The following is a 16,497-nucleotide window of genomic DNA, read 5'->3' as shown; positions in this document are numbered from 1 at the left end:
CTGTCTTCAGAGCACGTTTTGGGCCCGGTCGCAGGCTGCCATCTTTACTTTCATGCTTAATTACCTGCCAGGATATACCGGCGGAGACACGGAATCATACATGTATGATGTCCCTGACATGAATATATGTAGATAGGGTGGCGCACTGCTGTGATTTGGGGATGGAGGCTGTGTAAGCCTCTTTGTGTGTGTTTGCGTGTGTGTTTGGGCATTTTTCTGTTTGTGTATTGTGTTGTGTGCTTACACTCTCACACACACGCCCAGCTCAGCAAACACTCCACAACAATTTGTGGCAATAGCAATGTAACAGCTAGGGCTGAAACTTTGATTACTGGTGAACGGATTTGATTTAGTTGATTTAGGCCTTTGACTTAGTTGTGAAGCTTTGGTGACCCCCGTTTTGGTGCTGAGACCCCCAGGCTGGGAACCAGTGACTGAAGGATTAATTAGTTATTAACACTATCGATTGTTTTATTGTTGATGAATCAATTTACAGTTGCAGCTCTAGTAGTAAGCCAGACCCATCTGCTCAAGCAAAAAATGGAGTTGTCAGTGAATCATTACAGTTTAAATGTTTTAAACAACACATCGGCTGATTAATACAGATTTTCCAACTCATGCTGGAAAAACACCCACCTTTCTCTCTCTTTTTTCTTTTAGACAATATGAGTCTACAAACACAATATGCCTATCTGCAAACAACAGCTGTGTACTTAAAAACCTCCCTGTATCTCTTTAACTCTCTTTCTCCCGTCTGTTTTTTGTCCCTAGTTGATGAAGAGGCCCTGAGGAAGAAGATCACTGATGAGCTGTATAAAAGCTTGGAGCAGGACAGGGCCAAGGCAGAGCAAGAGCTGCAAGCCTGGTGAGACGCACGCGCACACGCACGCACACTCACATGTGCACGCACACACACACACACACACACACACACACACACACACACACACACACACACACACACACACACACACAGAGTTTTGGTGTGGAATGGTTAACCAGCTTTTGTTTATGACCTTCAACAAAATCTTTTGCTGTTGCAAAGGTTTTTATTTATTTCAGAAGTAAATATGTTACTATAATTTGTGTTTGAAGATGAAATCAAGATTATTGGGTTTGTTTGAAGCCAGAATTGCTATACTAGAACCTCTTTATAAAGGATCCAGTTGAAACCCTTTTAGAGACTTCTTCCTAGAAACCAAGATAAAGGGTTGCACAACGACCATCTGACACGTTTCACCCAGAAACCCCTAGAAGAGGTTCTAAAGGAGACCCTTCTGTGGTGCAGTGGCTCCACCAGAACCCTCTCTGGGTATTGTATCCGGAAACCTCTAAGGGTGCATAGAAGAACCCACCCAGAAGGTTCTACTGCAAACCCTTTTATATTCCAAGGATTTTATCTAGAACTCACCCAGGGCTTCTACTGGTTCTACCCTTGTGGAACCTTCATTTCTGAGAGTGTACTGTTCCCTGCAGTGTGCCTTTTACTTTGCCCCTCTTTCTCATTTCCTTCTCTTCCATACATTCCTTCTTTAGATCATGATAGATTGAATCAGGGTTCTGCACCAGTGTCAGTTCCTGTTCCGGGGTTTCATTAGAAAACGAAGACATTTTCAGATGTGACCATTTTCGGCTTTCATTAATAGTCAAAAAGGTCAGCAGCAGTCTTTTCCGATCCCTACTGTGTTTTCAATCTACCTCTCTTCCGAAGCACATGAGCACTTTTTTTCTCTCTCTGTCTCTGCCTCTTCTCTCCTTCTCTGGTTCTCTCCGGATCAATTAATCATGCCTGAGAAAGGAGGGTGCTATCCTGAGGTAATTTCCTGGGTGTTGAGTGGGTGATACATTAGCCCTGCCTGATGAAGAAACACACTCCTCATGTTGGGAGTACATTTCTCCTCTTCTCTTCTTTGTGACCCTAAAGAAGCAGGTGCACGTGCCACAATGTCTGATAATCGCGTTGCTCCCCCTCTTTAATAGGCCTGGATGATCTCCAGCAGACCCTGGCGAATGAACGACTGTGATTAGCCGCTAAACACACTCTTGCACTGTATGGGGGGAAAAAACACAAACTTTCTATATCCAGGAGGAGGTAGTGTTAGCCTAGCGATTAACTTTTCTTTGAGGCTTCAAGAAGAGAGAAATTAACAAGTGGTTTTGAGAAATCATTTGTCTATTGATTTTTTTTCCCTGGCTATTTTTTTATTTTTTTTTTTTTATGTAACTGCTTCCTGCAGCTCGCTTATTGATGTCTGTTCAGAGGAGTAAGTGCTTCAAAATTATGCCCTCCTTCCAAATAATTGAAATCATGGTGGCTTTCAAGCCCCCAATTTTTGTTCATGCTTGGCACAGGCTGTGTTTTCACTTAAGAAGACTTAACTGAACATGAAATGGTAAATAAGCAATCATCAGTTAGCCAGCACTTGTGATAGTGTGCTTGTGTGTGTCTGTGTGTAGCTGCATATTAATATCATTTATGAATGTGGCCTTGTGTGCTGTTTGTTTGTTTTTTTTTTTTCTTGCTCATTTTGTCACATTATTTTTGTTCTATTCTTGTTCAGATGAGTGTGTGTTTGTAATACATGGGATAACTATCATGGTGCATTCTGGGATTTAAAAGGTGCAGCTCAGTGTTGGGATTTGTTTATACTCAAATATTAGAAAAGAAATAAAAAAAATAAAATGAAAAAATAATGTTCAAAAAAAACACTAAAACTACAAACTATCCCTCCTTCATTACATGTCTTTTTCACGTGTCTGATAACCACATTTGAGGAATTGTTGCAATATTGGCCAATATATTGATTTCAGAATTTGTTTTACTTCCTTATGACAGTAAGTCCCATTAAAACGTTTACTAAAATTCACTAGGGCTGCACCTTACAATTATTTTCATTATCAATTAATCTGCTAATCATTTTGTCAATTAATTGATTGGTTTTCGGTCTATAAAGTGTCAGAATGTCAGAAAATTGTTTTCACATTTGACAAGCTGAAAGCAGAGAATTTGAATATTTTTTCTTTAAAAAATTACTCAGAATTATCAATTATCAGAATAGTCTGCAATTAATTTAATAGTTCACAACTAATCAGTTAATCAGCTAATCATTGCAGCTCTTGAATTTACATAAATCTGCATTTAAGTTGTGAGAACTGACATAAACAGCTGGTTCTGATGGTACTTAAACTAGCCAGTACTAGCCTAATTCAAGCCTGTGGCTTAGTTCAACACATTCGGTATCTTTGGTTAGAACTGTCACATGTTAATCACGTGTTGATGTGTTGCTGATGGAAACATTTCTTTTTTGTCATGTTTTCTGGCTTTTTTTTTTTTTTTTTTTTTTTTTTTGGAACAACCACTGCCAGTATTTTCACCACCCGGCTCACACCACCCCACTATGTTTGCCTATTCATATAAATTGGCCCTTCTTGCCATATCACATTTACCACCTTTTGTGACCATAAGCACTGTCATCAGTCTGACAGTACTAGCAATTTGGCCTTTTGGAATGCAAAATACTGTAGTTTGCATGATAATGGCAGCCTATATACTGTATTTGATTTGCCTGTTTTACAGGACACATGTACGAAAGCAATTTTGGGACAAACATTTGAGCCAACATTGTGTTTACTCAACATGCATAGTGAAAGCACCACATTAGCACAGCAGTCGCGACAGCTTGAGTGTTGCATTTATGTCTACGCAGGATGCATTTAGGCAACTGCAAAGTGTGGGTCATCCACGTTTTGGCAGTAGCCAGAGTTCAATAAGGTTGTCAAAAGTATTTATATTTCAATGCTTTTTTGATAGCACAGATACCACAGAGCATTATCAGGGCTACTATGATGATACTCTGAGAGAGAGGTGCTATGATATAGAGCACTATCCCCCAGACAACACAGTATAATACAGCTACAGAAATGTTGTAGACACCTCACTCATCATAAGACCTTGAAACCAGCACAAACATACCAACAAACTGAACAAACACATTACAAACTCTAACAGAAATTAACATTTACATTTTTGAACATAAAATAGCAAATGTAGGTTAACGAACAACTTAGTAAACAACCAAAGCACCAATGCATGATGGGAAATAAGGATGGTTATGAGCAGATTGAACTGAAGTTGAATTAGAACTGAAAAATCATGCATTTCTAGAACACACATATTCTTTACTTGAAGAGAGAAGTATAAAATATAAAATACAGTATAATAATATACATATATTATTAAATATAGAGTCTTGGATTTAACACTGCCAAAACACAAAAAGCACATATGCTCAGCTGTCACAAGTGAGTTGAAAAATTATCTAGAAAATATAAACAAATGTAAATCTTTCTGCTTATGCAACCACTCCGCCATCTTCCTGGATTGAGACTGTCCTCCATTCCTTTTATGCCACAATTGAACTTTTCTTTCAATTTATAGTCGTTGCAGATAAAGGTGACAGATGCTTTCTTTTAATTGAAATAGATGAGAGCAAGTCAGGGCCTTTTTTCTCATCTAGGCTGTCAAACCATAATTAAATTGCAATGGTATTTCACCTTCCCACAGTGCAGACAGTAATTAAGGAGAGTTTTTAGGTTGTTGAAGGCGAACGAGACACGGTGATTGTGGCCTTTGCTTTGTTGGAAGACTCTGCGAGGAGACTGGATAGCTATTGCTGCAAAATTGAAGTAAGAGGTAAAATACTTTTCTTTTGTGTGTGTATGTGTGAGTCTATCAAAGCTCAGCTAACAAGACTCCACAGTGCCTCGCTAGTTACAGAACCCTGCAGTGAAACTGCTGCACAGCTTGAGCGCAGGGAAATGGAAGAAAATGTGAACCTCCAGGTCACTGGGAACACACACACACACACATGTACACACACGAGATACATGAGGCCAAAATCTCAAGGTCATGTCCAGCCCCAACAGTTACTCCTGCAGTTTGTCTGTTTTTAAAATTTCCTAAAGGAGCACGCTGCTCATTTATTGTAACTCATAAATAAATAATTAAATGCAGGATTTAAAACAAAGATCTGTTAAACTGATAGATGAGACGCTCATAAACACAACAGTAGGAAGTCCTTTTGCCAGTCACTCAATTCCCTACAGCTACACTCTAATATATTTCTTTTATGCTTTGATTGTGTACACACTTAATTGCTGCCAAGCACTTAGTACTTGCCCAAAATATTTTGGAGTAAGTATTGTTGGAAAAAAAACATGAATAATTCATGCATGTTATTTCACAATAGGATAAGAGTGTTAAATTGAAAGTGGTAAAAAGGAGATAACTGCCAAAATAAGCCTAAAAATTACGTCTTGTTAAAGGACATTAGACCTCCGTAAGGCACCAGCACATTCAATTTGCATTAGTGTAAAATCTAATTATTTCCACACTTATAATTCCTCCTTTCTTTCCTATGCAATATTGCTGTGTAGGGTACTCAGATCTGGGAATTCTGAGAAACACTGGTGTTTAGATTAGGCAGTATTTCTTGTGTTTGGCTTTGGGGCTATACTTGAACTCCAGAGATCTGGCTTTGCATGTTTTGCTCTGGTAAGGAGTGAAGTAAGGGGCTCTGTGAGGAGTTCATTTGGGTGCAGCCTAAACTCATTTGTAGCAGGGAGCGGCTGCAGGGAGCAGATTTGCCTCTGCCGCTTCTCTGTGAGGCATCAGAGCAGAACGACTCGGAGAAAAGGATGAGAGAGAAGGAGGGATGAGGGGGAGAGAACTCTTACACCACCCGTCTCTCCTCCTTCAGCCTAACTCATCCTGCGTCACCATTTCGATCCACCTCTTCTTCTCTGGATTATTCTTTCCTCCACCTTGCCCTCCCTGTCTTGTCTTTTCATTCCACCACTATCCTTTTCCTTTTCTCTTGTCATTTCTTTTGTCTGTTTCTCAATCTTTCCTCTCTATTTCTCTGTTTTCTTCCCTCTTTTTCATGTCTTCTTCCCACCTCCCTCTCTCTCAGTCTCCCCTCCCGTGCATGAAATGCATACGTTAGAGTGTCCAACACTTAAAGGTTAGTCTTTGTTATGAAACTTCTGCCCATTATTTCAGCTTGTAGTCAAGCAGCTTGTGTTGGCTGGTGCGATATAATTGCATGTCAAACTTTTGAGTGAGAATTCTGACCTTCTCTCAGAGCTTCTGTCTTCCTTTCCTGTTAACCAGCCTGTCTGATAGATTCTTTTGTGCTCCTAGGTCAGATGCAGTCCGATAGTCTAGCCTACAGATTTTTACATTTTGTTTATTTTTATCTTCCATCTTTGTTCACACAGAAATACACACACTGATGCACACACAGAACCTCCAACTCATTTTAACAGACTTAGAAAGTTGGGAGGTTATTAAAAAACAAAAAGTTGCCGATTCCAACCTGATTTAGCCAGGACTGTGTCTGGGGAGTTGTGATTCTTCCTTAAAAATGTGTCTGAATCAGCAACATTGCTGGTCTTTGATCAGATTCTCTGACTGCACTTGCATTTACCAGTTCTTCGTGATATTCTAGCTGCAACGACTGCAAAAACACAGTACATCTTAGCAACTTTACAGCACACTCTCACCACAATGATAGTATAATTATGACACAGATAGCAATGATGATAACTACAACACAAGTGATACTTTTTTTTTTTTTTTTAAGGTTATTTTTTTTGGCATTTTTGCCTTTATTGACAGTGACAGCTGAAGGTATGACAGGAAAGGGGGGTGAAGAGACAGGGGATGACATGCAGCAAATGAGCCGCAGGCGGGATTCGAACCAGCGGCTGCTGCAGAGGACTAACAGCCTCAATACATGGTGCACACGCCCTACCGACTGAGCTATAGGGGCGCCCCACAAGTGATACTTTTAATTAATAATAATAATCATGATAACATCCTTTATACTGCAGCCTTAAATGCCCTAATGCACCCAAACAATCAACCAGCTGCCTAGCTAGAAACCACCTAGTGTCAGCCTAGTTTTGATGTTAGTGTAGGTAGTGACCATCCTACCCTGACACCAAGAAACTTTACAGCAGCCCCTAAAGACTCATGTAGCAACTAACTAGTAACACTCCAAGCCATTAAGCAACATCTCAGCATGGCAGTTTTATTCAGGCAGTAAGTACATTTTATAAGGTGCTTTTCTTTCTGGGGATATCTATACACGATATACTGTATGTGTTATGTGATCATGCCAGTGTTTCACTACCTGCATGAATAGATGCAGCCTAATTCTCAACAGAGCTATTGAGAGTCCAATTGATGGTTCTTGCCTTTCGTAAACCTGGTCATATTGCATAAGTGCTCCCATTCCCGGTGTGTAAAGCCATTTTAAGTGTAAGAATCAGTTATTGAACTGTAAATACACTATTTTGGAAAAAAAAATGTCAGTATTTTTCAGCCCAGTTGCTGCTGACCTTTTCAGTAAAACAGTAATGGTTATTGACTTCATCCAATCTCCATAGCAAATCTACTGTCTGTGGTTTGTCTATTACTTGAGCTGGTCTTACATAGAACAGATAGAATCAGTTGGCAGGAGTTCTATGCAAACAGCACCATGTCAGTGTTTAAGCATCACAAGACACCCTGGTAGTTTTACATAATGGTAACCAGTAGGCCTCTGAACCTATTCCACACCACTGTGTAGAGGGACTATATGCTCTTCTTCTTTCAGTGTAATAAATGGCTGTATGTTGGGAATTTGAGCTTTATGTGCTTTGTATGATATTTGAAGAGACAACAACAGAGGTGAGAGTGACAATGATATCCACTTTGAAAATATGCTTGGCTGTAGCAATAAGAACATTATAGTTGTGGGCAAAGTAGAGGGGGGAGTACAAAATGGCTTTTATGTTCCTTCTGCAGAGTGGGGCCTCTTATAAATTAATTTTCTCACTGCACTGTCCTCTGTTTCCCATATACTTAATTTTAACCGTCCCAGCATTCCAGAGCACATACAGTCAGGTATGGTGTATGTTTGTGTGCTTATGTGTGAGTGCATGTGTGTCACAGAGAGTGCATAGCCCTATAAAATATTCATCGGCAGCATTCAGCGACATTATTCCTAACATCAATATTGCATTGGGCCTTTAAATGCCTTTGTTTCAAGGCACTCGGGTTGAGTCTGCACTGTTGTGCAGGTCTGTCAGAATCCATCCTGCCAGGCAGACTGTATTGAGACACATCGTGTGTGGATGACAGGTAAACAACAGGAAGCATTAATGGGTGAAGAGCTCAGGAGAGAGAGAGGATGGAAAGAGACAAAGAGGGGAAAGGGTAGAAGACATTTCTTTCTTTTGTTTTAATATTTAGGGTAATGATATTTGAAGCCGTTCTCTGTGGATCATCAGGTGATTGTGGCTTAATGGATTTGAATTAGCTGTTGCTGTATTGACTGCACATCATTTTTTAAACATGTCTGCACGGACCTTTGTTGTTGGAAAGTGTGTGTATATGCACATGCACATACACACATGTAAAGCTTGCCCCGACTATAGTCACTTAACCCTAACTTGCAGCATCTCAGCTACTTACCCCATGAATTTTTCATATAAACTGCCACAGATCTAATCTCTTGTCAGTTTTAAAAATAGTGCTCTAAAAGAACAGAAGTACTCCTGAAGCACTTCTGTTCAAGGTCATCTCCTGAAAACAGTAAGTTTCTTTTCTGGAGAGACCGACTCTTTTGGATCCACTTGCACTCCACTCCTTTTCAAATTAATAATACCTCGCTGGTTCTGTCTTTCCATCTTTCTGTTTTTGAGCCTCGATCCACTGAGCCATCAAAACACAGGTTACCGGGCCAAGATTATCCTCTCTTTCTATCCAGTGCCGGGGCCAAACATCATCCACTTATCCTCCGAAGACATGAGATTTTTCTTTCTCTCCCCTACATACGTGCTGTCTTTTTTCCCTCTCTCTGTCTGACTCAACCATTCTCTACCTCAAAGCTCCCCTTTCCTAGCCAGTGCCAATCTTCTACAGTCGAATGAAAAATGTGTCCAATATCCCAGGGACAGGGCAATAATGACTGGAAAGCAATAGAGGTGAAGCAGACAGATAGCATCCAGCGAGTGATAGCAGTCTTTGCTTCGGTTAGCACTTGCGAGGAAGTTGGTAGAGGGACTTTTTTTGCAAGGCTGTCTATTTCTTGGCTTCCTCTCTTTTACTAGTCCAGGTTGTAACCTTTGGTCATCATTACACTTGACATACTTCGGTTTACTTGTAGACAATAAGTCAAGCTAATCTTTTTTTTTTCATGACAAGATATCGAGATGTATTTAATCATTTATTTGAATCATTGTCAAAAACAAAAACATGGTCTTTTATTTTGACATTCTTCTCTTTATTAATTTGGTGAAATGCCCAAAGAAGACCTCGCTCAGTGGGTGCACTGTTTCATTAGTGTGGTTCCACTGCCTGGTTCAGTTAAGCTTCACTGTCTGTCATGTTTGGGGTTTTTTTTGCTACAAAACAAACAAAAGGAGCTTTTGCACTCCTGAGTGTCAGTGCTGCTGACACTGTGTAGGTGTAGAGGAGAATATCTGGTTGTCTTTCAAACATCTGCACAATCTCAACACTTGCACATTAAATAATTTATTGAGTCCAGGCAAAGTTTTTTTAAAAAGGCTTCATCAGGTATGGCATATTTAAATTTGCTTCAGTAAAATTTTTTTATATATATATATATATTTATTTCTTGTAGGATTCTTAACTACTGTATTGTCTTACAGTTTAAAGTTTAAATATGTACTAAACAAGGATCCAATTTTACAAAAGATCCCCTGATTGCTAATGCTGGCTCACAAATCCAAATAAGATAACCACTATAACTCACCAACATCTTTATTAGGAACTTTAATTTAATTACAATTTTATTTCATTAATTTATTTTTATTACATATTTTTTTTCTGAGTAAGTGTAATGGATTACATTTTGTAATTACAAGCAAGTAGTTACTCTCCAGCACTGCTAGTGTCCAATTTGACATTTGTGTGAAATTTTGACATATTTACCGTGTGAATTCTTGAGTTATGGTCAAAAACATGTTTTGGCTGGACTTTTGCCAACCATAATTTTAAGAAATTCACCCTCGAGTCAAAGTTGACAGTTTGAAGGAATTTCATTCAAGGCGTTTTGAGATATTGCATTAACAAGAATAGGACGGATATGAGGTCACGATGACCTTTGACTTTTGATCACCAAAATTTAATCAGGTTATCCTTGAGACCAAGTGGTCATTTGAACCAAGTTTGAAGAAATTAACTCAAGATGTTCTTGAGATATCGCGTTCAGAGGAATGGGATGCATCTGGCCACAGCTGTCGCAGACATGGAGCCATATTAAAGGCTTTAAAAAAAAAAAAAAAAAAATCATGAAGCAGAGAGGTCCTTCAGCATTCAGTCATGAATATGTACAAAAAACAGGCTGATGGGTTCCAGTAGAGAGATGTAGCTGTGGACATGTTCCAGGTCTGTTGGCCATGCACACATGCACACATGATCCCCTCCAGGCTTATGTCTGATGGAGATAATAGTAAAATAAAATTATTAACCATTTAATATCACTGTATCATCACAACCCGGTACAATATTGAGACATTTTTTTTATTGTGATGTCCTGATTTCTGATGTATTATTACATGCCTACTGTATACTGTCCCCTCTCAGTCGTAGTAGCAATAGCAACAGCTAAAGCTTCTTGAGTAAAGGTAGCTTAGGTGCATTAGCAGTGCAGGCAGGCATGGATTGTAGGGAAATGGTGAATGTAAAAGGCCATTAGGAGGCACCCTGTGTGCATGTGTGTGTCTGTGTGTGTGAGTTGGAGCCAGATGATGGATGGAGTGTGCTGACGTGTGCAGCCCAGTGGACTGTGAGACTGGACATGGCTGGTCTCTCTTCGTCTCCCTCCATCTCTCTCTCTCCCACTCTCTGCCTCACTCCCTCTTTGCTTCACTTCCTCAGGGCCAAACATGTCATGCCGCCACCGCTCACTCTCGCTCCTTCCTCTTTCTTTCTTTTTCTCTGTCTCCCCCGTCTCGTCCCCTGCTCTCTGACATTTAGTGGTGTTGCAGGGCAAATGGCAGCTTTAAGACATCAGACATATTTTTATTAGACCTACCCGTCATCTGGTGGAAGCCAAAGGCACAGGATGGTGATCAGTTAGACTAGCCTGTCCATCACGGTTCATCACTGTCTAAATCCTGAATATATTCACAGGTGAGTGAGGAGATGAATGAGATTTTTTTGAAATAGAATAAAAGATGAGAACCCTTCACACTGACAGATCAGTGGGCGCTTGTAATATCAAGAAAAACAGAGCCAAGAGGAGAACACGCCAAATACTGTATCTATGCCTGTTACCACACACTTGACAACCAGGATGATGCACTTAAATTACCATAATGAGCGATGCACAAACCTAATGAGGCTGTAAATGAGTCATGCATTTAACTTTAGTGATCATGAATAAAACAAAAAAAATCCCACCTTTAAAGCACAACTAAATAAAGGTTCAGGAAAATTTGTTATTCTAATAATTCACCATTTAAAAACAGCTTAACAACTGATGAATCATAGGCTGTTCACTTGAATATGAAGGAATTTCACATTGAACCATTTTCCTTTCTGTGCAATAAAGTCATCACTCATCATCCAGTCTACTTCTCATAAAGGCTGTCTGTCAGGGCTGTCTCAGGATTTTTCTTAGGCAGGAGAAGTTTATTAAGATCTTTGCCACCTTCATTCAGTCTGTCATAATTCACTCAGGCACTCGCTCTGTCTGTTCAGTGTTTATTTTACCTTGCCACCACCGTTTGATTCCTCACAGAGGAAGACTTTGAGGTTTTCAGGGACGTTCCTCCTCTTCTCCAATCAAGCACACTGTCGCCGAGGAGGGAGTGTGTTGCTAGGCAACTATGAGAACCCAGTGACAGGGTTCAAATGGTGGTCTTGTGTCTGCAAGAGAGCGTACTGCCTCTGTCTGTATCACTGCTTCATTGGAGTGATGATTCTTGTTTTGGGGGAACGGTAATGTCTATTACATTCTATTACGAATTGATTGGCAAATCACTCTTAAACGTAAATGATTTGGAAATAATGTGATAATTTGACTGTAGAACATCAGACTTCTTGAGTTAAACTTAAAACTTTCTCTTTTTAATGTTGCTTGTGTAACAGTTCTCAATGTTGCCCCCTCTTTGCAAGCTGTGGGATAGCAAGGACATGTATGGATGACTCTGACATTAGGCTTGAAAATCGATTTCCAAGTGTATTGGCCTCTATCTATGCTTCATTAGCACTGTAACCTTTTAATTCTATTGGGAGACACTGCAACATTGCAGCATGCAGTCCAACAGACGTTTGAACGTGGGCGTTGCTAAACAGCAGAGATACTCGAAAATTGCCAAAAAGTGTTTGCAGCTCTGCAAAATAACATTTCAGTCACACATCCAGTCGGCTTTTTGCTCTGTGCATAACAAAATGATCATTTTATGTATCGTCAGTTTTTGAGCAATACATACTTTTCAGAAGTTTTTAGCTTTAGAGTAGCTTGACATTGTGTATGAAGGGACTTATTTTTGACTTGTGACCTGTCAGAGGTTGAAAAAAACTTCTAAGCAACTAATAAAAAATTATCCAAGATGAATTTTAGTGAAATAAAGGTCAGCATGATAGTCACCTATTTTTTTTAGTTGCATTTAAAAAAACAGCACGCATGCATCTGTATTAGATTTACTGTATATTTTTCATCTGCTCATCCATACTCCCCCTACAAAGGCTCTGAGCCCCACCCCACAGTTTGAGAACCACTGTACTACAACAACACAACGGGATATTGGTGTGCTGTGCAGTAGACAGCTCAACGTGCAATGGACAGCATAACTTCATACATTGAAATTTTGAGTAGCCAGTCATGCATTATAGAGATAGCTGCAGGGGAGAGAATAGTGAGTCATATATACTGTAGTCGTGTACTATGAGGTGCATTGTTATAATACCTCGTGCACGCAGTCTGAAGTCACACTAGGTTTGCAGTTTTTTTTTAACATTATAAACATATAACTATTTGAAATGTGTTGAAAAACTGTGTTAATCGTGTAAAATGTTGATGCTTCACAGGCTGGAGGCAGAGAAGACCCGGGTTGCAGCCAAGGCTCAGGCTGAGGCCCAGTCCCAGGTCCAGGATGAAGTGTCCAGAATCCTGTCTGTGGAGCGGGCCGTGGCCCAGGACAGCCTCCAGCAGGCCGTGATAAGAGAGAGGATCACCACTGAGGATGAGAGGCTCCGCGCTCAACTCCTCGTAAGTCTGTCTTCAAATGTCGGTGACATGTGGCAGCCAGTGTGAACTTAAACATTTTATTTTATCTTTTCAGTTTAACATTCAGTCGGGTAAACCTGCACCACAGATTCAAATAGGTATTTAACATTTTAACCGTATGACCTTATGAGCACAGACTCACTGATGAGAGCAATTTTTACATGAAGACAGGCCCAATTTTATGTTCCAACACACAGACATGAACCTATTTGCTGTAATCGGCAGGTCATGCCTGGTGCAGTGACAAATGTCAGGACTGTGAGTGCAGCAGCATCACTGTGAGCAGTAATTCATAGAACCGCCTTGACTCTGTTGACACACATACAGAAAATTGTGCAGTTGTCCCCCCGAGTTATTTTCAAGACATTACAGCTTTATCTACACTCTCAGAAATAAGGGTGCTAACTAGAACATTCAGCTTGTCCTCATAGGAGACCCCTTTTTCTTTCCCGGTAAAGCCTTTTATAAAAGTTCCACCTGGACATCTTCCTAGAACTCAATACAAAGGGTTATAGCTAGAACCATCCACAAAAGGTTCCATCCAAAAACCCTTATGAGAGGTACCATAACCTGTTTATGGTGTAATGGTTTCACCCAGAACCCCATATGGGAGAACCCTTTTATATTATCTAGAACCCACTCAGGGGTTTCTACTGATAAGCCACCCAAGGTTTCTACCAAGAACCTTTTTTATTTTAAGTGTCTTATGTAGAACCCACCCTGGGGGTTCTACAGAGAACAAGGGTACAAAGAGCTCTTGATATACACTTTACAAAAAAGTTCTTCAAGGGTTACAACGATCCTTAAGGAACTCTTACTTTCAAAAAGGGTTCTTAGTTGAAGCTTCAGTCTCACAAACAACCCTTGACAAACCTTTTCTTCAACAGAGCGTTCTTCAGAAGCAAGTGGTTCTTGATAGGACTTCACCTTTTCAGGAAGAACCTTTTTAGAACCCTTGTTTCTAAGAGTGCATATTGCACAGACTCTGAGCACATTTTAAGTTTCTTTTAGAAAACTAACAGTAAGTAAACACCTCTTTGCTGTATTCACATCTTGTGGTTCGATATTTTTCGCCCTCTTCCATATCTCTGCCTGTTCATCCTGCTGTACTATAAAAGCTACCTTCATTTTAGGCAGCCTGTGTCTTTATTTCTCCTAAATTGCCCTTGTAAACATTGTCAGATGAGTGTTCCTTACCACACACACATGCAAGGGCAGCGTATTGTTTTCAAAAAGAAAACACATTTTCCCTGGAGTGTGGCTGCTGTTTACAAACCTATGCTATTGATTATATAGCTCATTTCACACGCTCATCGCCGTAATAGAAAAATGAATCATTTTGTTGAGAGAGGAGGAGAAGGAGAGGAGCGTTGACGTGATTCCACGCCGCAGGACAAGTGTACGAGGGATCCCTCATTTGGAACGGCGATCCAATCGAAAGGAAAAAAAAAAAGCAGCGAGGGAGGGAGAGAGATGGCGATGGAGGGGAGACACATGATGGTATATGTTTTTCCCTTCAGGATCTGTGAAGAAAGGCGTTTCAGTTGTAGGTTTTATGTAATTTAATTTCTGTTGTTTTTCATCAGGAGGGAGACAGGACAAACGAGGGGAGGAGCTGGGAGGAAGGGCAATAGTGTAACACCTGCTTTGTGTCCGTAATATATGAGCAGGATCACGGGTGGTAGTTCTTGCTGTGCCGTCACAGACAAGAGTTCTTGTGCACGCCATTGGCTGCCTGCTCATGAAGTACTAACTCCTTATTGTTTGAGTATTAAATACAGTAGTTCCATAAGACACTCTATAGGCAAAATCAGTCATTTTACCTTGCACAACACAGGAGTTGCTGGTCTACCACTGCCTCAATCTCTTAGTTTGGTTGTGTTATTGTGTGACTTTGGTGTTTTTAAAGGGTTAGTTACCATTCACCAAAGTCACACAATAACACAACCAAACTAACTGACTGACGCAGCTTTGGACCAGTAACTCCCAAACTCGGTGAGCTAAATTGCTGATTTCACCTATGTATTTTGGTTGGTTTGGAGAGAGCGATGTTTGGCATATACTGTAACCGTGGCTTCCCATCAGAAAAGGCTGTTTGATGGCAAAGTGAAGTGGTGAAAATATTCTGAATATAACATACTCAACCTTTTTTATGTGGCTAACATAGCTTTTGCTGCCAACCCTGTCCATCGCCGAGGTAATACACTGACTATTGATAAGTACCTCACACAATCCCATATTAAATAATCCTAACTAAACCTTTAAAAGATCTTTTCCATCTATACACTATGAAGCATTTGCTTGTGGCCCCAAGGCTAACTTATGACCATGAGCAGCTTTTGAAACTACAGCAGCAGTGCAGCAACTACGTATTCAATATAAGCATACACAAGCATACACACATAGTATTCAGTCTTTGTTTCATTCTTTGAAACTTTTCCATTTTCCCCCCAGTTTGTCTCTACTTCCTTGAACCACAGATATTTCAGAAACAGAATCATTGTCAGGGGGTTTTTCTGTTTAAAAATGCGCGTGCGTGTGTGTGCGTGCGCCTGTGTGATAATGTCCTCACTTTGAGCATTCTTTTGGAGTGCTGAAGTTTTAATAGAATCCGACGGGTTATCAGTGGAGGCACAGCGCCGTTCGCACCACTCATGTAATTGTCAAGTCAGACAGTTTCCACACAGCCACTGTTCTTTTCAACTGAAAATGGACTTTTCCGTTTTTTAAAAGGCAGCCTCTCGCCCGAGACGTCTCCTAGCCATTGTCGTTTCACTCTGTGTTTGTCAGACTCTGCGATTGTCCGCTACCCACAGTGAACTCATCTTTGATGAAACATAAAACATGTTTTTAGGGTATTCTGTGTGTGTGTGTGTGTCTCTATCTCCTGCTTGTCTGTCTTTCTGCACCTGTTTATCTTTGTCTGAGACTTCATCTGTTTTTACTAAAAAAGAGAAAGAGCAAAAGGACCTGCTGTCAAGATATTTCTACTCGTTTTCCTTTGAGGTGCTTTTTAAGGTCCAGTAAGAGGAATTTACAGGGATTTTTGGCACAGTATATCAGAAATGGAATATATTATTCATGTTTTCATTAGTGTATAGTCACCTGAAAATAAGAATCAGTGTGTTTTTGTTACTTCAGAATGAGTCATTTATGTCCGGAGGACGCAGTTCCTCTTCAGTGGAGGCCA

General features: G+C 40.2%; 1 protein-coding gene across 1 annotated transcript in view; it reads left to right on the top strand.

The window, feature by feature from the left end:
- chchd3a (coiled-coil-helix-coiled-coil-helix domain containing 3a) overlaps positions 1 to 16,497 on the top strand; it is a 90,309-nt gene that overhangs the window by 11,606 nt on the left and 62,206 nt on the right. The window contains exons 4-5 of the mRNA XM_084710855.1: positions 772 to 865; positions 13,109 to 13,289. Of these exons, the coding sequence (XP_084566981.1) occupies positions 772 to 865; positions 13,109 to 13,289 (275 nt within the window). The remainder of the gene's footprint in view (positions 1 to 771; positions 866 to 13,108; positions 13,290 to 16,497) is intronic.

Source organism: Lutjanus erythropterus, chromosome 22 (assembly GCF_056507025.1).
Source record: "Lutjanus erythropterus isolate fLutEry1 chromosome 22, fLutEry1.hap2, whole genome shotgun sequence".
NCBI lineage: Eukaryota > Metazoa > Chordata > Actinopteri > Lutjaniformes > Lutjanidae > Lutjanus > Lutjanus erythropterus.
Note: the sequence above shows the minus strand (reverse complement) of the source record. Positions and strands in the feature narration are given on the sequence as shown.